The following is a 22,881-nucleotide window of genomic DNA, read 5'->3' as shown; positions in this document are numbered from 1 at the left end:
CGAATCTCCCTAAGGTGGGACCATCCCGATTGAAAGAGGCACTTTCAACATTTCGACGACAACACCCCGTCCGAAGGGCACAATCGACCTCGGCAACCAGCTCACCCAACCGGAGACTTCCGACATTGACCCATAAACTAGGCCTTACTGACTCATCAGTCACGGTACATCAGTTCATCGATAGCATGCAAGAGCTCGAAGTTATAATGACATCGGAAGAGCATTATTGCAAGAGAGGTTGATGAGCATCGACCCTGGAAATGCATCACGCACACCAAACCCCATCCCTTGTTCTGTACCCTTAAACCCACGCCATCGTCACCGATCGATAATTACTTTTGAATTTTAAATAGTAATTAAATTAGTTCAAAAACTAATTTTATGGCTCAATTTATAGATGATAAAATATATCAAAGATCTAATTTGATTCTAACAGAAAGAAAATTCATATCTTGGAAAATCTTGGAGATAATTATCTTTTTTATATATAACTCCTAAATATCTTAAAAATTTATATCATAAAAATATTGAGAGAAATATATATTTTTTATATAATAATCGGACCTCCTAATGATCTTATAAATCACATGATAACATATGAGATCATGTGTCTCGCCTCTTAATTGATCCATACTTCATCGATCACGGACATCCAAGGTATACTCTACGATGATGGCATTAAAAAACACGCATCCTATTGTCGATCTATGATAATTTATATTTCAATCATGCTTAATTATATTTTACATGTTCAATCTTACAATTTGAGCATAAAAAAACTTGAATATTTGATTGTTTTATAAATATCATAAATATATTAAGACTTTTATAATGAGAAGAATGGAGACAAAATATATATTTTGAGAGGGTTTATAGAAAACTAAACTATTTTTTTTATATTTTACGTGAAATAATGTAAGCTACTGATGAGAGCATAAAAGATGCTTCTGACTTGGATTTAAATTAAGAGAGTGCTGTATTTCTTATATCTTCGATCTTTGAGCCATGTAAAATTAATTTTATGTTAATTAATTTTATTATAATTATTATATTTTTATATTATTTTTATGTTTCTATATACTTTCTTTTCACATCAAAATCCAAAAGATTTAATGTGATTAGGAACTTAGCGAGGATATCAATGTTTGACTTTGTAAGTTTTTTGAAGTATGATGAGAGGCACAAGTTTACTTAGATGACAAATATGTTAGGAACGAGTCGACACTAAGAGAGGGGTTAATTAGTGCAGTGGATAAAAATTATGTCGTTGAAAATCTTGTTGTGATTAAACCCGTTTCAGAAGATATTAACTTGAAAGCATATGGAAGAGTATAGTGGATGTAAAACAAGTAAGGCAGTTTAAAGTTAAGGTAAATAGCAAAACAGAAATATAAACCAAATTATAGTGGTTTGGTCGTCGTGACCTATATCCACTCCATCGATTCCCTTTCCGTCGAGGCCACCGTCATCCACTAACGATCTTCTTTTAATGGGCGAAGATCAACTATCCTTATAACTTGATTCTCCTTTTGGCAGGTTCAAGAGAGAATCTTTATAACCTCCACAATCTCCTCTCTTAAACTTCACTAACACTTAGAGTTTGAGAGTGGTTCACACAAGATTACAACAACATTTTCTTTTTTTTTCACTTTCAATTTTTGTGTGTTTTAATTAAGGATGAGAGAGGTATTTATAGGCCTTAAGTTGATTCAAACTTAGAGCCTAAAAATGTCTTATCCTAGGTCTTCGATGTATTGGCGGTACCACCACCTGCCAATCTGACACTGACACTAACACTGGGCGGTACCATCACCCAGTCTGGCGGTACCATCACCTAGAAGACTGTGTTTAGGCGGTATCATTGCCTGACATAGTCTCGGAGATTATGTCACGACAGTTTCACTAGTTGGGTCACTGTTTGTGCCTTTCACTTGGCCAAACACAACATAAACTTGGGCCCAATTGACCCCTAATTGAGTTGGGCCAATTCTAATCCAATTATGTGCTAACTATGAATTTTAAGGCATACACTAAGCTTAATAAGTCTAGTAAGTCTGGGTTTCTTCTAACGAGCTTCCGGCGAACTTCCGACGATCTCTCGGCAATATTCCAACGGACTCCCGGCAAGCTCCTGGACTTCACGATAATCTTCTTGGCGAGTTCCAATAAGCTTCTTTGGCAAGCTCCTGGACTTTTCGATCAATTCCGGCAAAACTTATGACGAATGTTCAGACTTCCGACGAACTGTCGAACTCCCAACGAAATCTCATTCTTGACTCCGGGATTTCATTTTGCTTTATGCCTTGATCGCTATCGTAGTTAATCCTGCACAAATAAAACATATTTCGATATAGACAATTATTATAAAGCTTAAATCAAATGTTGTCCGATATGACATTGGTTCATCGACGCTTCGTCCTCTTTTGCGATCAATTGTCCAATCGGTCAATTGACCTCTGCAACTCCGATATCCTGCGCGTAATTTTCGCTTTTCTTGGCCAAATGCCCGAACTCATGGCCCGAAGCTTTTTGTCAATATGTCGACCGATCATTCGGCTCGACGTCCAATCTTCTGACATATTTTTCTCTGGCCCAACATGATTCTTCCTGCTTTAATTGTCTTCCCCCATGATTGAAGCTTTCTGTGTTACTTAAAACACAGATTAAATCATAAACACTCTCAATTGGTTTCATCATCAAAATCCGAGATTCAATAAAATAAGAGTGAAAGATGTTATCGTTCAACAAGATATAATAAAAATATAAATAAAGAGAGAAAAAAAAGAATAGATGAGAAAAATTAGAGGAGCTCGAGATAAGGTGTACGAACAATATTAGTATTTACATGGTTAATAAAAACATGACTCCACTACAATTATTTAAAATAAGTTAAAGTTTTTATGTGACTAAAAACTTGACTACCGCATCATATTTGAAGTGAAAGTTATAAATATAAATATATCTGTAAAGCATCTAAAAAAAATATATTAAAAAAAAATAAATTATATATAAATAAGAAGATTTGTATAGAGTGTTTTGCGACAATTACAAATTCTATCACATTAGCATCAACATTTACACAAAAACAAAAAAAAAAAACGAAATCCCTATTTAGATTGGACTTTATTTCCCTAAATTCTATCACGTAAACCAGTCGTATAATTACGAAAAATTCAGCGGCTTACCGCAGTCGTATCGTTTCCGCTGGTTATGATGACAAGGAAAACGTCTTTCGATGGGAGAAAACCCGAAAGAAACTTCAATTCCATTGTGACCTTCGTGCACGTTAACTATAGTGATCCAGCGATTGTTCGCCGGATTTCCTAAGCGAGCCCTCCCCTCTCCGTATTCGTTAACGTGGACGGAGGACATCGCGCGTGATGTTACGAAATCGATCGGAATTCCTCGGTCAATCCCTTCCCTGCCCAATTTTATTTTCTTTTAGTTTCCATCCACCGCTCCTGACTTGGTCATCATGGCCTTCCTTCTGACCCTCCCGCCATCAACACCTTCATCTCAGATACGAGCCCTAACCCTCTTACCATTCTGTCTCTCTGTCTGATCTGATCCGATCCTTCTCCTACCAATGTCTCTGTTCCCATCTCCTCCGATCTGATCTTGGTTTCCACCGCCGCTGCAACCTTATGGCGTTCTTCCAATCCCTCGGGGGTAGCTCTCGTGCCGGCCGTGTCCTTGGGCCCGCTCTCGACAAGATCATCAAGAACGCCGCGTGGCGGAAGCACTCCAATCTCGTCTCCGCCTGCAAGGCCGCTCTCGACCACCTCGATGGCCTCTCCGATTCCCCTGATATCGCCGACCCCTCTCCGCTCCTCGGCCTCCCATTCGCAGCTGCCGACTCCCTCCTCCAGCCCCTCGTCATCGCCATCGATTCCGCCTCCCCAAAGGTTGCCGAGCCTGCTCTTGAGTGCTCCCAGAAGCTCTTCTCCCACGGTCTCCTCCGTGGCGAGATCAACCTTCAAACCGACGCCGATGATGCTCCCCGTTCTGCCGCCTCACGTCTCCTGGCTTCTGTCTGCAGCTGTGGGGGGATCGGCGACGAGGCCATCGAGCTCGCCATGCTCAGGGTCCTCATTGCCGCTGTCAGGTCGCCCGCCGTGCTGGTCCGCGACGAGTGTTTGGCCCAGATAGTCCGAAGCTGCTATAACGTGTACCTCGGCAGCCAGAGCGGGGCCAATCAATTGTGTGCCAAATTGGTCCTGGCTCAGATGCTCGTTATCATCTGTGCCAGGGTGGAGGCGGATGCCATGGATGTTGTCAGGGTTCGGACGGTCTCCATTGCCGATATGATGGATCTATCAGATAGAAACTTGAACGATTCCACTCTGGTTCAGGCTGCACAGAATTTTATCAATGAGGTAATGGAGGGAAATGAAGCTGAGCCTTTGCCATCAAAATCGCACAAGGGAGAGGGTTTGGTGCCAACAGTATCTTCTGAAGGGGAGGGGGCAGTGAATGGTGGAGTTAGTGGTGGATTGAGCAAGATCAGAGAAGATGGGCTGTTTCTCTTCAAGAACTTGTGTAAACTCTCAATGAAGTTCTCCACGCAAGAGAATCCCGAGGATCCTCTCTTGTTAAGGGGGAAGGTTTTGTCGCTGGAACTTCTGAAGCTAGCAATTGAGAATGCGGGGCCTCTCTGGCGGACAAATGAGAGGCAAGTGTTTTTGGGCCCTGTTTTGCCTTCAGTTTTCTGTAATTTTTTCTTTCAATGCATAATTTCATGCTAGTACATCCATGATTACAATAAAAGCTGTGTTGTATTGATTTTTGTTTCAACTTTATGGCAAAATAAAACGAACACCATCTGCTGTTACAGCCTGCATATTGAAAAATGTTGACAAGCAGTCTTATTACCTTCCAGAAATTATGTTTGAAAAATCATTGAAATACAACAAATCAAGTAGAAATAGAAATAATATTCACTTGTAATCCCTGTCTAGACACATGAAGAAATTGATTGAGTGAAAGGCACAAAGAGAGTCTGTCTGGACACCATAAAATAAATTGATGGATTAAAAGCCAAAAAGAGTATAATAGAACTGACCAGTTAACTTGATAGGTTTGAACCCATTTGACATAAAATACATATTCCTAACTTTATGGTAGTAGGCTCATCTAACCTTATTAACTAACTCAATACCTCTCCTGCTTCTAGTGTGTGACTAAATTGCGGTGACAATCTCTTACACTTGCACCTTGATAGCCTCATCATAACCTAAATTGATGCCTAGTTGGTGGCATGTGGCGTACAACTCAATGATGATTGTGATATGCTTCGAACTTTTCTCACGGAGAACTCTCTCCTACTTGGGCTCCTCATTATCTCTAGTACTAGATTCATTTTAATATCAATTATCATGACCCATGTAATGGAGAAACTGACCTATTAATTTGATAGACTTGAAAGCATGCAACCTGAACTGCTTAAGCCTAAGTTACCGGTTGTAGGCATGTATATCTTATAAACTAACTCAATATTAGATTCATTTTAGTACCAATTATCTCTAGTAGACTCATTGTCTGTAGTACTAGATTCATTTTAATACCAAATATCATGACCCGAGTGATGGAAGAACTGACCTGTTTGTAGACACATATCTTATCAACTCAATCCTCCTCTCACTGCCAAGCTAGGGTGTCACAGTATGAAGAACTGAGAGAAGTTTAACTTATTTCTATCGAGTTTTGATCTCAAACGTCATATCCAGACATATACTGTAAAACAGAGAATTAAAAGACTGCCAGAATGTGCTTTCGACTTACCACGTAGGATCAAAGAAGAGCGTCATGAGTTTCATGGATGTATTCTCTTTATAGCTGTGATAATCTGGATGATGCTTTTCCCTCTCAGACGGGGCTAAAGTAATTTTAAACATAACATTTGATTTGATAAAGGCAAAAGATAATGTGGAATGATCTTTAATGTGATTTTCCATCATGGTTAACTCTCTTTTGATTTTAATCTAAATGGAAATAGTAAAGTTTATCGGCACATTTGCTATGGCAATGTTGGAAGCTGATTCCTTATATATGGTAAACTCCTTCAGTCTCTCTCCCAACTCCATTGCCCATGCCTTTCATGTCATCCATTATGTCAACAATTGGAATGGTCATTATCATGAAATACTTTAGCTGAAGGGTGTGTGCATGGACATCTTGGACTCGTCTATGTTTATTCATTTCTTCTCTTTAGGCTTTTTTAAAAAGTTGACAATCTTGTAATTGCAAAATTGTATTAAGAAAGCTACAATTGCCTTTTTAAAAAATCTTTTGTATCATTTCGCATTCCATTTAATAGTATGAGTGCTAATGATGTTGAACAATTCTAATCGTGTTACTTGTGACTCATTATCACAATTATGCAGTAATTGTTAATATTTAAGATGCCTTGTTAATATTTACTCAAGGCTACAGTGAAACATAAAAAAAAACGACTTGTTCTGGTCTTATAGGTAACCTCTGAAAATACATCGTTTGATCACCCAAATAGCCAAATATTTAAGTTTCTCCTTTGAAATTTTCATGATGCATTGTTCTATTTCCTTAAATTTCTGATGATATGTCTTTTCTTTTTCTCTGATCACCCAAATAGTCAAAATATCTAAGTTTCTCCTTAGAATGCATTATTCCATTTCTTAAATTTCTGATCCTATGTCTTTTTTGCCTGTACCAAAAAGTATTGGATGGCTGTGATGCAAGTTTCAAATCTTAACTTACATCCTCTTCACTTCCTTCCTATACTCTAAAATGTTTCTTGAACCTTTTCAAATCATTCTATGGGATATATCCAGTATTTCATGGAGAGGCCTCCACCAAAGAAGTGAAAATTAGCGGTAATTATTCATCTAAAAATCATTCTTTCTATATTATATTGTGCATCCAAACCTCCTGATCTATGGACCAACTAGTGATGTAACCCTCAATAGCAGGATGTGCAAATTGTCTCCTCTTGATGAATTCATACCTGCAGCGGCTTTGCAGTCCAAGAGCGACTCAGTTCAAAATCATTATGCACTTACTTTCAACGATCATTCAGTGCCAGTACTACAATATTGAATAATCGTGTTGTTTGGAGCTAAAATAGTCTTGTCTCTAGACTTATACCCTTTATTTAACATGAATGATGGCTATTGTATGTTGTTTTAACATGAATGATTGGTTATTGTATGTTGTTTTATGCTATATCAACTACCTAATCTATCTTCCTTTCTACCAGTCATGGAAAGAATTTATCATATATTGTGCTAAATTGCTAATCTATATCAAACATCAGAACTAAAAAAATATAGGTTTTTTAATTGTACATCAAGTGATCCGGAGAATATAAATTATCTGTTGCCCAAGTGGTAAAACCCTGTGGTTGGATTTAAGTAGCAAGAAATTGATGGAAATGTTTTCTCATGTGCCAAGCAGTAGGAACTGGATAGTCAGAAAGGTTTTTGTCATAACCAAAAGTGTAAGGAACCGATCATCAAATAGTAAAAGAAAAACAACAATATTGAGCATTTGAAAAGGATCTAACTGTTTTTTGATGAGTTAACTTGTACAAACTTAAGCTCATTGGCTTTGCCATGGTTCTCAATATATTTATTTATACATTTATCAGATTTTGGTAATACTTAATTGGTTGATACTGGTAATTGGTAATGTATATTAACATGATAAGACCTTTGTGGATAATCTCTATTGGTAGAATTTGTAGCTATGTCCCAGACCTATCGTTTCCATGGATTTAGACCTGTGACTCATTTACGATTGAGATTGATAAATCCACTTATGTATATGCTGAAGATGGATTTTGTTCTCCATTAAGCATGACTATGATCAACATTACTTGTAAATTATGAATGATATAAATGATCATACCTGTTATAATAAATCATTATTGAGAAGCTGCTTGAATTTCTTATAGTTACATGTGGTAAAGGTGACAGGATGTTCTCACATGCAGCTGTAGTTTTTCATGTCTTTTGCCCTTGCTGAGTGATGTGTAACTATTTTCCTTATAAAGAACAATGGATAAATGAGACATATTTCAACATACTTCTGTGTATTCCTAGATAAATATGAAGAAAATGTGTTATTAGTAAGCATCTCTTTGCACAACGATAGTTCTTTTTCTCCAATTGAGGATTGTTTCCCTTCACAAGATCACTGTTTAAATATTCTACTACCTGTTTTATGCAGGTTTCTTGGAGCTATCAAGCAATATCTTTGCTTATCACTGTTGAAGAATAGTGCATTATCAGTGATGAGTATTTTTCAGCTACTTTGTTCTATTTTCATGGGCTTATTGTCAAGGTTTAGATCAATGTTGAAAGAGGAAGTTGGAATTTTCTTTCCCATGCTTGTCTTGCGTATACTCGAAAATGTGCTTCAACCTAGTTTTTTGCAGAAAATGACAGTTCTCAACTTATTGGAAACGATCTGTCAAGACCCGCAAATTATGGTTGACATTTTCGTGAATTATGATTGCGATGTGAATGCACCAAACATATTTGAAAGGTAAATCATACATCTCATTCATGAGTAGTTAATTTTTATTACCTTCTTTTACAAGTTGATCCTGACACTGTTACTTTAGCTGAACACAACATTAGAATATAACTTCTGAGTGATTGTATGGCAGTGCCATGTTTTTTCTAAGAGTTTTCTTTAATTTCAACAGGGTTGTCAATGGCCTTCTAAAGACAGGTTTAGGTGTTCCTCCTGGATCAGTGACATCATTGTCCCCAGCTCAGGATAGCACATTGCGTGTTGAGTCAGTGAAGTGCCTGGCTGGTATCATTAAATCAATGGGAGCATGGATGGATCAGCAGCTGAAAATTGGTGTTTTTGCTCCTCAAAGTCTTGAAAAGGAGCATTCTGCAGAGAACCTCACTGCGTTGAATGGTGAAGAAGGAACCATTGTCGAGTATGAATTGCATTCTGATGCAAATTCTGAGCTATCTGATGCTGCCACACTAGAACAACGGCGGGCCTATAAGTTGGAGTTTCAGGTGATAATGTTTCTATACTCATTTTCATGCTAGGATACATTTAATGCATTCCTTTTTTCCCCTTTGTTTCTTTGATCGGAAAACTATGGTTTCTATTTATATCCACATCTTATCTTTGCAGAAAGGTGTTTCACTGTTTAACAGGAAACCTTCAAAGGGTATTGATTTTCTAATCAAAACCAAGAAAATAGGTGCTTCGCCAGAAGAAGTGGCTTCCTTTTTGAAAATCACTTCTGGGCTGAATGCAGCTATGATTGGAGACTACTTGGGTGAAAGGGAGGAGTTTCCTTTGAAAGTTATGCATGCATATGTTGATTCAATTGATTTTGAGGGTATGAACTTTGGTGAAGCCATAAGGTTCTTCCTAAGAGGCTTCAGATTGCCTGGAGAAGCACAAAAAATTGACCGCATAATGGAAAAGTTTGCAGAACGTTACTGTAAATGCAACCCGAGTTCTTTTACCAGTGCAGATACTGCATATGTTCTTGCTTATTCTGTGATAATGCTAAACACTGATGCACACAATAACATGGTGAAAGATAAGGTTTGTTATTGATGATTTTCTTTGGTAATCTTTAACTGCCTCTGTACTAAAATGTCAAACCTTATTTTCTTTGTAGATGTCAAAAGCTGAGTTTATACGGAATAATCGAGGAATAGATGATGGGAAGGATTTACCTGAAGATTATTTGAGTTCTTTATATGATCAAATTGTGAAAAGTGAAATAAAAATTAGTGTTGATTCATCAGCTCCACAGAGTAAGCAAACGAGCAGCATCAATAAGCTTTTGGGATTGGATAGTATTTTCAACTTGGTAAATTGGAAGCAAGCAGAAGAAAAAGCATTAGGTGCAAATGATTTGCTCATTAGGCACATCCAAGAACAGTTTAAAGCAAAGAGTGGAAAATCAGAGTAAGTCTAGTACTAAAAAGTGCATGATGTTATATCTTTTCCATGTCCATTTTGGATTTATTTTTATTGGTGACTTAGGTCTATGTTCTATGCTGTAACGGATACAGCAATCCTGAGATTTATGATTGAGGTTTGCTGGGCCCCCATGATGGCTGCTTTCAGTGTGACGCTTGACCAAAGTGATGACAAGTCTGCCACAGCACAGTGTTTGCAGGGCTTCCGATATGCAGTGCATGTCACCTCAGTGATGCATATGCAGACACAGAGAGATGCTTTTGTCACATCAGTAGCAAAATTCACATACCTTCATTGTGCTGCAGACATGAAGCAGAAGAATGTTGATGCTGTTAAGGTGAACCACTTGAGTTAATGGATATTTTCCTCCAGTTACAAAATGTATTAGTTTTATTGAGGAAATTTGTCTTACGTTTTTCCTGATAATTGGGTGGTGGGTAACGTATCCTAGCATATGTAGGACTTTCCCTAGATTTTCTTAACTATTTCAATTGAAAATCTGTATAACATTATATATCTATTAATTACTAATTTTTGATATTGTAACAAATAGAACATTGTTTATGGCCCATCTAACCTTGTGATACAGTCTCATAAAATACAGTGCAAACTTATTAAACAGTTGCTTAGACTCTCTTTATGGTTGTAGTCCTTTTAGTAAAAAGATTTTGAGTCTATTAAGGATCTGATCACCTTTTGAATGATCTCATTACATGAACAATTGTGAATAATGCAACCATATGAAATTACTTGTAGAACGTGACTTGATGTATGTTTGTAACTATATATACATATGTATGTGAGTTGATCACTTGTTCTACTGAGTACTGACAACATCACTCAGAGGGTGTGCTGTCTGTTAGTTAATGTCTGCCATTTAATTTTGAACATTAAAAACTGTCATGCGACCACACAGTCAAGAGCACAATAGCTTAGCTGATAGATTACATTTTTTTAATAAATAGTTTACATTGCTTCTGTTCTGTTGAAATTTAATCTAGGAGAATAATACTTTTAGTGTTCTTCAGAACTTGTTTCTGTTCTTATAGATTGAATGGGTCAAGTCCATATGTATGTTAATTTGTCTGAATGACAATATTTAGCTCTTATCTGTTATGATCTAATATAAGGCAGATATGGGACCAAGTAAAACTTGCACATTCCCAAGTACATGGTCAATTTTTCATATGTATTTTAGCTTGAAATGTTTGGATTTGTTTTATTATTGGTAATTTTAATTAGTATCATAAATATTTTAATTTGTATCCCTTAATTTGACATTTGTATTAAATAAACACTTAATAGTCCTACTGAACCACTGATTAGCATGACTCAAACAATGTTACATCTTAAATATTATATTTTCTATACCTTAGTTTGACATTTGTATTAAATAAACATTTGATAGTCTATAAATATGTGTTACTGATTAGCATGACTTCAAGAATATACAGTATGAGAATGCTGGTATTTGAGGATGAACCCTTGTACAATGGTAAGGTTGGTCCTTGGTGACGTAGGTTCGAGTCACTAAAACAACTTCTCTACTTTAAGGGTTAAGGATTTGTGACCCTCTCTAGATCCCGAATAGGCGGGCGCCTCAAGCATTGGGTTGCCTAAGAATGCTGGCATTCCAATTGTACTAAGTCAAAATTTGGTTTTGTCTGCTTCTTTATTCTATTGGTATTCTTGGTTTGGTTGTATTTACTTTGTCTTCCTTTTTATGACATATATGCACAAGGATACAAAATGTATTATGTTTGAAGTACATGCTATGAATCAATAGACAAAAGCATACAGTTTTTATTTTTGAATAGCAATATCTGTTAGGCTTTAACTTCCACTTTTTTTTTGGAATTAATATTCTGCGTCATATCAGTTAATATCTCTTTTGAGAATCATTAACAATTTCTTTGTGACCATTATATACCAGACTAATTTATCTGTTAACAGGCTATTGTATCCATTGCCATTGAAGATGGTAATTATCTGCAAGAATCATGGGAGCATATATTTACATGTCTTTCACGGTTTGAGCATTTACACCTGCTTGGAGAGGGTGCACCTCCTGATGCTTCATTCTTTACAGCACCCCTCACTGAATCAGAAGAAAGATCACAGAAAACACTTGCCGTTACATCCATGAAGAGGAAAGGAAATGCTTTACAAAATCCAGCGGTAATGGCTGTTGTTCGAGGTGGTTCTTATGATAGTGCATCTGTGGGAATTAAAGCTTCTGCTTTGGTTACCCCTGATCAGATTAGTAGCTTTATTTCCAACTTAAATCTGTTGGATCAGATTGGTAGCTTTGAGCTAAACCACATATTTGCTCATAGCCAAAGATTGAATGGTGATGCAATTGTAGCTTTTGTGAGGGCCCTTTGTAAGGTTTCTATGACAGAATTACAATCTCCAACAGATCCTCGAGTTTTCAGCCTCACAAAAATAGTTGAAATTGCGTAAGTGTGTTTTTAGTGATTTATTTATGTCTGCAGATGCATATTGTTTTCTTCAAACAAGTGTACAAGCTACCCACTTCGATCTCATTGATACATATTTTATCCATGCAGGCATTATAATATGAATCGCATTCGATTGGTTTGGTCTCGCATCTGGAATGTCCTTGCTGAATTTTTTGTTTCAGTAGGATTGTCAGAAAATCTTTCAGTTGCAATCTTTGTCATGGATTCATTACGGCAGTTGGCTATGAAGTTTTTGGAGCGAGAGGAGCTTGCTAATTATAATTTTCAGAATGAATTTTTGAGACCTTTTGTGGTTGTTATGCAGAAGAGTGTATCTTCCGAAATTCGTGAACTAATTGTTCGATGTGTTTCACAGATGGTTTTGGGTCGTGTTAATCATGTGAAATCTGGATGGAAAAGTGTTTTTACGGTATGTTTCGTTTTTCTTATACTTCTTATATTCTATGTGCTTATACCTGTCTTGCTTTCAGGGATTACCTTAAATGAGAATGGCCTTTGTGGTGAAATATTGAATTAGAATTTTGTAACTTTCTATCTATACTGAAGATTAAACTTGGTTGCATGTTAATAGGTTTTTACAATTGCTGCTGCTGATGAACGCAAAAGTATTGTTTTGTTGGCTTTTGGGACAATGGAGAAAATAGTTAGGGATTATTTTCCTTATATAACTGAGACAGAAACCACAACGTTCACGGACTGTGTTAAGTGCCTGATAGCTTTTACAAACAGCAGATTCAATAGTGATGCAAGCCTCAATGCTATTGCGTTTCTTCGTTTCTGTGCTGTTAAACTTGCAGAAGGTGGATTGGTTTGCTACGACAAGAACTCTGATGGTCATTTAGGAAATGGAGATGCTTTAGATGGAAATAATTTGACTGAAAAAGATGATCATGCTTTCTTTTGGCTACCTTTACTTGATGGTATAGTTTTTGGGATTTATTATTTTCATGCTTGCTAGTTCTCTATTGCTGGAATTTTGGAATTTATTCTAAGAAGTTATACATATGTATTTTCAGGTTTATCTAAGTTGACATCTGATCCTAGACCAACTATCAGAAAAGGTGCTTTAGAAGTATTCTTTGACATTCTCAAGGACCATGGTCACCTATTTTCATCCCATCTCTGGATCAATATCTTTAAATCTGCAATTTCCCCCATTTTTAACAATCCACGGCATATGCTTGTTGGCCAGGTTTCACCAGTGCATAACTCTCAATATATGGAAGATGATTCATGGAAATCTGAAACCGATACATTAGCAGCAAAATGCTTGGTTGACTTATTTGTCAAGTTTTTCGATGTAGTGCGTTCACAGCTTGCAAATGTTGTAGCTATTATCACAAGTTTTTTAAGCAGTCCCTATAAGCAGTATGCTAACACAGGGATGGCTGCTTTACTCCATTTGGCTGCCAGTCTAGGAAGCAAGCTATCAGAAGCAGAATGGAAGGATATTTTAGTTCCCTTGAAAGAATCAGCTGCTTCAATGCTACCTGTTTTTTCAAACATCATCAAGATCATGCAAAATGTTGAGGTTCCTGATAGAAATCAGCCTTATTCTGATGGTGAACAATATTCTGATCATGAATTTATTAACGATGATGAAGAGGAGGCTAATATGGAAACAGCATCATATGCAATCGTCAGAATGAAGAACCACATAAGTGTTCAGCTCCAAATTGTACAGGTAACCTTTCTCTCATAATAGCAATATTGTTCTCAGGTGTTCCTTTACATTGGAGGTTTTTCTTGATGTATTGAGTACTGACAGGGTATACTGGTTAATTTTTTTCGAAGTTAAAGCACATGAAGTCTTTAACCATTCAATGCTCTAACATTCTTTTGGCATATAGTTTAAGCATGACTTTTTGGGTCCCAAATTAGTTACATCTATGTTGTTAGCATTGTTCATTTGATATTGACTAAAGTATTGCATATTGGGCTTATGTTTTCCTACTATTTGGCTGGGCTATTCAGTAATTATAACCTAAAATCTGTATATAACTGCTTCGAGGCCTACCACATCGGTTTTCCTTGAAAGTCTTAATCATTTGCTACATATTTATAAATATATAAATATAAATATAATTTCACAAGCTCTCTTGTATTTTCCTTTGTGCTGGCTTGTAATTTGAACTTAACCTTTTGAAAAGCAAAGTTCGCAATTTCGTACTGTACCGGAGTATTGAGTGTACCATGCACTCTGATATGACATACCGCAATTTCAACTCGGTACGGTATGAGTGTATCGAGCGGTACACTCTGACATATCGCTCGGTATATATATATATATATATATATATATATATATATATATAATAATAATAATAATAATAATAATAATAATAATAATAATAATAGTTAAAAAATTAAAAAAGGGAGATGAAACCGTGTTTTCTTCTCCCCGCGAAGCCTCGACGACATCTCCCCGCGCGGATGAGAAGAAGTCGCTGACGACGTCGAGGCCTCGTCGTCTCAGACGAGGAAGCGACATCTCATCTACGGCGTCCGAGGAGGGAGGGCGGTGACGGATTGGGATCGTCGAGGGAGAGCAGTGCCGAATCTGCAGGTTTTCCCTTTTCTTCTCCCTCCTCTTCCTTCTCCCTCGGCTAATACTGCCCGGTAGCAGGCAGCGACGATCGAAATCGATCGTTACCGACCGATTTCGGGCGGTAATGGGCGGAAACAGCCTCAATCGATGGTACCGCCCGGTGTAGGCAGTATCATTCAAAATTAAAATCCTTGTTGGAAAGTTAACTTTTCATATCTTGTTAGAAGTATTAAATTAAGAAGGGATCTTCACATATGATTAAGCATATTGTACCGTTGGAAAAAATATTTGCTATACATCACTTTAGCTAGTCCCTGTGATTGGTTTACTGAAATCTAGACAGTTGGATTTTGTCTACTTCACCCGTGATTGTTTATTCTGTTTAAAATTTTTAGTTAACCAATATTTCTACAGAAAATTGATTGGTTTAATAAAATAAAAGTTGAAGAAACTTTGATTGATTGCATTAGTCAACTGCTCAGTGATTACCCATCTTTTTTTTCACAAGTTTCATTTCAGTATTGCACTATTAAGATTTCTGATCATTTATAATGGGAAATTGCATTTGTCTTGGAACAAGAGGTAAAATGTTCAAACATCAATGGAATAAAAAATTGTAGACTAAGGTCGAGATACAGATTCAACTAATTATTTATGGTAAGATGAGGTTTTTAGATTTAGTAGTGCAATAGAATCTCCTAGCTGTTGAGTTGACATGTGGTGGTCCTTAGTTTCAATACCTCTGGCCAAGCACAAGTACCATTTGTAGATTGTAACAGTCCAACTTCCAAATTACTTGTTACTTCTAATTTCATCAGTAAATCTATGTAGAGTTTGAGATTTAGCTATGGTGCACTAGAAGGTCTTTATTCTCAATGTCTGGCCAAGCGCAAATACTGTTTGTAGATTGTAGCAGTCTGACTTTCAGATTACTTCTTTACATTTAATTAGTAAATCCATGGAGAGTGGAGTTTGAGATTTAGCTATGGGCAGATTCTTGTTAAAGCTTTATCATCCAAGTTACCCTTCTGAGATGCTTCATACTTGTTTCCGGGCTACTAACCATTACCTGTGTCAAGTTCAGTTCCTTCTCGGATAAACTTCCTCATGACTACTTCTATTTCTTTTATTTCTATTTAGAATTTAAAAAATAATGCTCCAATTTAACTGCAGAAAAGAGCATTGAATTTATAAGTTGGACTCTTCCTGCATAAGAAAGTATTTTAGATGTGTAGCTTCTGGCCTTGGCACTGATTTTTTAACTAGTATTCTAAAATCATTATAATCCATAATTGTTGAAGTTAGAGTAATTTCAGGAGATTTAATTGGCAGGACTTGCTATCCTGAAATCCAGAAACTATAGGATATCTTGCTTCACAGAAGGTTTTGTTCCTCTAATATAAACCTTTTCTGGCTTAACACTTAAACTAGATACAGCTGGAAAGTAATGTTGTCTTTTTAACATTTTCCTAAAACAGTCAAATTCTCATGGCAAAACACAAGTCATCTGCAAAGCAAAGATGACTCGAGTTCAATTTCCTACACTTAGGACATTAAAAAAATTGTTTCCTTTTTAACTTTCCTCGTTCTTCTTCGAGTCAAACACTTCATAGCCAATAGAAACAGATAAGGTGACACTGGGTCACCTTGCATCAAACCTATTCTCCTGTCAAAATGTCCAACCAAATTCCAAGTCGAGAATATAGAGTGTATTTGTTAAACATTTCATAATGAGCTAGTGTTTAGGAAAGCCAAGCAAGTTTGACATCTTTTTGATAAAATCCCATTTAATTGAATCATAAGATTTGTGAAGATCAACTTTAATTGTACATCCGGAGGTTATTTTGCTTCTGTAATAGACTCTCACAATCATTTGGGCTAATAGAACATTTTTCATAACCCTCTTATCAAGTATAATTATTGATTCATTTTGACTCACTGATACCCTAATCACTTGTCTAACTTTGTTTGAGATAAACAAATTGCAGCATGCTATTGATAAAGACCAGCAAATGTGGAAGAATTTTTCTTCTTTAGATTCAATGAAATGATTGTAAAAATAGGCAAATTAGCTGAACTAATACTAAAAATATTCTAGAACCCAAACTTGAACTGAACCGATCCAGCTGGGTTAAATGGTTAGTTTCATTGTTTTTAGGTATCAGAACACCCCTACTTAACATTAGTTTCCTTGCTTGTACCATAACTCAGTGGCACATGTTGTCATGAGTTTCATTCTGGAAGCCTCAAGGACCGAGTCATCCTACTGATGCTGCACTATTTCCTGAGCACCATTTTATGCAAGACAAGTTGATTCCTATTTGTGTCTTGTTGGGCCATATTAGTTCTCGATTGAGTTTATGGTTGAAAGATATTGAGTCAAGATCAAGTTTTTCTATTTTCTAGTCTTTTTGGGTGGAATTTTGTCCTAAATCTCTGTCCTAAATCTCAGATTCATTCTGGAGCATAGACTTGCTAATGTTAGTCTATTTTGTAGAAATTTTTTGTGATGTTATTTTACTTCCAAGGCCATAGTTGTGAAGGTGATAAACCTTTTATAGTAGGGACAAAATTCTGATCTTTCTGAAATCAGTTTGGCTTTAGATTAAGATTTAATTAGATGACCATGGATGTCTCTTCCTCTATTTCTCTTCAAGTACTCACTATTAAAATAGTTCCAAAGCTTTAGATAGCCAATATGTTCTACCATCATGGTGGATCCCATCCTTAACTGATTTTTCCTACTAGACCTGTGATTTTCATGAAGATTCCTTTGCTTGACCTTTCTTTCCTTACTGAAGAATCATATGTTGCTGGAAATGAGAGCTATACTCGAGATGATGCAAACATTGACCGAGTTACCTGTCTCCTTTGCACTCAGTTATGGTCATATAGATGATGCTAACATCTGAGAGTAGTACAAATTCCAACATGAAAAGTTGACGGCTAAGAATGACGAGATTGTAATAGTGAAGCAAAAGCAAGATGAGCCTAAGTTGGAGACAACTGCATGTCATCAAGATTGAGGCTATTAAGATGCAGTGATACTGTTAGAGGCATCTTTGTCACAAGTCAAAGCAACATTGCAAACTTTGATGATGGATAAAGCACCTATGAAGATTGGTTTTTAATCAAGTCACAAATGCCTATCAAATTGTAAATTGGGGATGCAGGCATCAATTTCTGTGAGATCATGCAACAATGACGGCCTGTCATTGTATTATTAAAGATCCTACAGTTATCGAGGACAAGATCCATCTAGAGTAGGCGAATCGATGCAGAATTACTGGTCTTAGGCAACTCATGTTTGGGTCTTGCAAGGCTGGATCGAGTGTTGTTGAATTTAAGGACAAGTTATTAAGATAAGATCAGGTTCACTTTTATTATGTTTTTTTTGGGGATGATTTTTCATCCTAATTTTGAGTTATAAAAATTGCATTGTATCTAATTTTGAGTTATAAAATATATGTTCAGACTCATTGTATCTCGGACGAGCAGGTAATAGTCTTATTAGGTAGACTTTTATGTGGGTTTTTTATTTTTATTTTTTTTTAATTTCTTGACCTCAAGGTATTTAGTCTATTATAATTAGGCTGAGAATATAGTTTTTTGGTAATTTGTTTGCTGTTAGATTATAATTTATTTTGATAGATATTTCTTCCTTTTGAAGTTACCATAAGCCGTATTAACAAACATCATGAATAAGAGTGAATAATGAGTCTTGTTTGCATATTTGTTGAGATGATTAGTAAAATTATTATGAGCTTTTTTTAGATTAGACGGACATGTTTCTCTTGGTATATCTCCTTTGCTCACTTCCCTTATACTTTCTCAGAGTCACTTGTTACCAAACATTTTCACTTTCTTTAAGTCAGACCAAGTAATGGTTTAATCCCTCACAAAGATGAGCTTGAATTTTGAGAGCCTGGATTCTATCCTTCAAGTTCCATTAATCTGGAAAATAAAAAGAGTCGAGGTTTCATAATGCTAGCAAGGTTGGGCGTATTGTGTGATGATATGTCTCCATGCCTGACTGGGGAGCAGGGGAGAAATTACTGAGAGAAAAGAGAGGAGAAGGTAGCTATACGTACTGATAAGATGAGAAGGCAGTGTTTGCAATGTGGTAGGTAGGAGGCAGTGATGACATGCTGGGAAGGAGTCAAGAGGGGAGAAAGATAGAAAGAGGGATAGCTGTGAGGTGATGGTGAGAAAGAGATAAAATTGTCACACATTGTTTTAAAAAAAATCCTGATACTGGTTTGTACCAAGCTTACTAGATGGTATATCTCATACCAGACTGAACTGGACAAGCTTACCATCTGATTCTGATCTGCTTACCACTTGGTAAGCCTGATACTGTGAGTTTATCAGAGGGTACAACTCAGACTGAAACAAAACATGCAAAATCATCCAAGTTGCATCTCGACCAGTTGTCAGACCAATAAATACCAACCTGTACCAAACAGGATGGATAGTCTATTAAACATTGAGTAGGATAATAACATTCGATTGTTAGACTAGAATCAAGGTCAGATAGGTTAGGCATGGTGAGAACAAGATACAGATAGGGAGACAATGACTTTCAATCGCTTGATCCCCAGTTTCATTAAAGTTTCAATATTGTATGGGTTGGGATGATGGTGTAGTTATTTGGCTGGTCAAGATCTTTTGGTTAATGTTCTAACCTTATTGAACAATGCAGTTTGTCAAGCAGCCATGAAACCCAATGCTCAATGAATTAATATAAATTACATGGGTGAAGCTAACTTGATGGTTTAGATTCGGATCACTTGCTCCGGTAATGATACTCTTCTTTGTCTTGTAATGAAAACTTGGATTGGGTTGGGGAAGTATTTAGATTACTACCTGAGTTGAGATTTTTTGACATCTGTTGATGTAAAACAGGCCACTCTATCAAGATTCAGCTTTATAACTTTTGAAACTTTCTTTTGATGCATGGATACAAATTTAATGATGCCAACCCTCCATTTAAGTGATCCATCTTTGGTCTTGGTGGAAGCTTTAAGAAATCAGTAATCCCAAAACATCTAGCAATCCATGATTCAGATAAGTACATGCAATGACAAAGTTGATTCTGTGAACAAGAATGTGTTTATATTCGTAAGTAATGCGAATTGACAAAACTTTGTTTTTGTTTCTTCCCCCTTCTAAGTCGATGAACACTCGTGCTGTTATATCTTTACGTACAAGTTTGCATCAAGCTGTCATTCAGTAGTCTAAAGACAGTGGCCTTTCGTTTTCCTGCTAATAGGTTGTCAAGAAGCTGTATGAGGTGCATCGGAAATACTTTTCTGCAGCTCATGTTACCATTCTATTGGAAATACTTTCGTCCATTGCATCACATTCAAGTGAAGTGAGTAATGAAAGTGCTGTACAGCTGAAGATGCAGAAGGCATGCTCCTTATTGGAGATTTCTGATCCACCAATTGTTCATTTCGAGAATGAATCCTATCAGAATCTCCTGAAATTCTTGCAAACTTTACTTACTGAAGATGAATTTGTGTCACATGAGTTGAGAATAGAATCAGAAGTTGTGTCAGTTTGTCAGAAAATATTGCAGATATACTTAAATTGTGCAGGACACGAACTAACAGATCAGATTTCAAATACAAGCCCAGCATTACACTGGATACTTCCTTTAGGTTCAGCGAAGAGAGAGGAATTGGCAGCTAGGGCATCGCTGGCTGTGTTGTCCTTGCAAGTCTTAAGTAGCTTGGAGAGGGATTCATTTAAAAGGAACTTGCCTTGCATTTTTCCGTTGTTAGTTAACCTTATTCGTTGTGAACATAGCTCCAGCGAAGTGCAGCATGTGCTATTTGACATCTTTCAGTCATTAGTAGGCCCTGCAATAATGAATTTATGATGTATAGACTTGATTTAAAATATCATTCTATTGTTCCATCCTCCATACGGTGTGACATAATTCTTGTTGAATATTATAAATGGCCACCGTGTTCTGGATTGATATGTAGTGTCTCAAAAGTTCTATTGCCCTGCAAGTTGTACCTCGTGAAAGATAAATTCTCAGTTTCTTCAGAAAAAAAAACTAATGTTAAAATATTGTTATATGTTCAGAGAATTCTAAACCACATTTCTTTTGGGCTTCCTTTTCTGCGTTAGGATTTTATATAAATGTGAATATTAAATGGTTTTAAGATCCTCGTCCTTTCCCAACAGAAAGATTTATATTCTTTGCTTATTATTAAATAATTATTTATTCACAAACCTCATGTGAGGTTAATAGTTTTGATTCCTATCTCATAGAAATCTAATTTTCACTCCACTTAACCCTATATCCTTCTAAGTGTAATTATATTATCGATAATATCGATTTTAATAATAGTGATGTACCAATATTAATGATAATGGCAATTAATACAAAGCTGCTAATTATGAAAAAAATAATATACTATGTATCCAACATAAAAAATAGTTCGATTTAATATTACTCTTCAATTTGAATTAGCAAAAATAATATCACATTACGATTCCAAACATTCACTGATGGTTGGAATCAATGACATGATACAAGATTATATATAATTGACTTAAGATCTTCACTCGAACTATAGGAATGGCATCATCCCACAAGGGACGGCAGGAACGACATGTTGATTCAATTTTCCATTTATATCTCAATTAAATTTCCAACAATCGTCTGGCACTGCGTAACCAGAGCGGCTGATTTCTTTCAAGTTAGGAATATCCCCCCCCCCCTCCCCCCATCACAAAACACATCAATAAGAAGATAATAAATAATGCAAAGGTCGACCTCCCCGAAGCCTCTCACGATCACTTAGGACCCACAAAAGAGAGAATGGATTAGAGAAAACGCCTCATTCGGGATCCACAAGCAAACATTCCAGGAAACACTTCATAAACAATGCAAATTACAAATAGACTTTACAAGCTTCGAATAATTGCACAATAAAGGGTCAAAATGGTCCATTACAGACCAAAAATCTATCACAAGTGTCCACATGAAATAACCTTTATTTACAAGCCGAAAGCGGCCACCAACCCAACTAAAATGAGACTATTAAGCCTTCGGCTATCCCTCTACATGCTGTACAAAGCATGAACATACCAAAAGACACGGACATACATAAGCATTACGTCAAATATCCTGTTTCGAATTTTGTCCGTGACATTCTCTCCCACTTATTCCTTCGACGTCCTCGTCGAAGCCTTTGTGAACACTGCAACTCCTCGCCTTTGCTGAGTCTTTAATCTTCTGCTCCAGCTGCAATGTGCCTCTTGACTCCCAGCTGCTCTCCGCTGCTGATTTTGAGTAGTCAAACATTTGATTCGCCATGCTGCTTCAACTCAACAATGACTCTGACTCTGGTGTGGGGTTGGCTAAGTTGTGTTGATCCTTGTTGATTCCTGCGGATCCTCCAGATGAAGGAAAAGATAATCCTTACTATGCGCCAGTCTCTCAAATGTCTCATGCTGCTTGAATTGAGTGGATGCTTGTTGGAGCTTTAACAGGCATCATCTCGCAAACTTATGAAGTTTTGGGTCATTCCTCTACAAAATTTGCCCATTGACTCTTCTTTCACTTAGTTGTCACTTCCAAGTAGGTTCGCATCACTTCCGCTTTCGATTGGCAGTTCGAATTAGAGTAGCTGCAGCTTGAGTTGGACAGGGAGGATTCAGTAATGATCTCAGAACGAGGACAAATACAGGTATTCTTCTTCTCAATATATCTATTTTCCTTATTGGGAATGTTGTTTTAATAACTAGCATTTGTTGAAATGGAGAAATTATTTTGTATATACAATGAAATTTAGCTTAGATCTTATGAGTTGTGTGTATGTGTTGTGTGTGTTATGTTTGTGTCGTCTGTTTGTATATTACGAGTTGTGTGTATTTGTGCGTGTT

General features: G+C 36.6%; 1 protein-coding gene across 1 annotated transcript; it reads left to right on the top strand.

Annotated features, from left to right (window-relative positions):
• Positions 1-3,340: 3,340 nt before the first annotated feature.
• On the top strand, positions 3,341-20,962 carry LOC135585782 (brefeldin A-inhibited guanine nucleotide-exchange protein 1-like). The gene is made up of 11 exons (XM_065105022.1): positions 3,341-4,672; positions 8,206-8,523; positions 8,687-9,017; positions 9,139-9,561; positions 9,638-9,930; positions 10,009-10,282; positions 11,899-12,404; positions 12,516-12,837; positions 13,000-13,348; positions 13,445-14,112; positions 20,249-20,962. The coding sequence occupies exons 1-11, from the start codon at positions 3,645-3,647 to the stop codon at positions 20,858-20,860; spliced, it is 5,124 nt and encodes a 1,707-aa protein (XP_064961094.1). The 5' UTR covers positions 3,341-3,644; the 3' UTR covers positions 20,861-20,962.
• The last annotated feature ends 1,919 nt before the right edge of the window (positions 20,963-22,881 follow it).

This window comes from Musa acuminata, chromosome BXJ2-4 (assembly GCF_036884655.1).
Source record: "Musa acuminata AAA Group cultivar baxijiao chromosome BXJ2-4, Cavendish_Baxijiao_AAA, whole genome shotgun sequence".
Taxonomy (NCBI): domain Eukaryota; kingdom Viridiplantae; phylum Streptophyta; class Magnoliopsida; order Zingiberales; family Musaceae; genus Musa; species Musa acuminata.
Note: the sequence above shows the minus strand (reverse complement) of the source record. Positions and strands in the feature narration are given on the sequence as shown.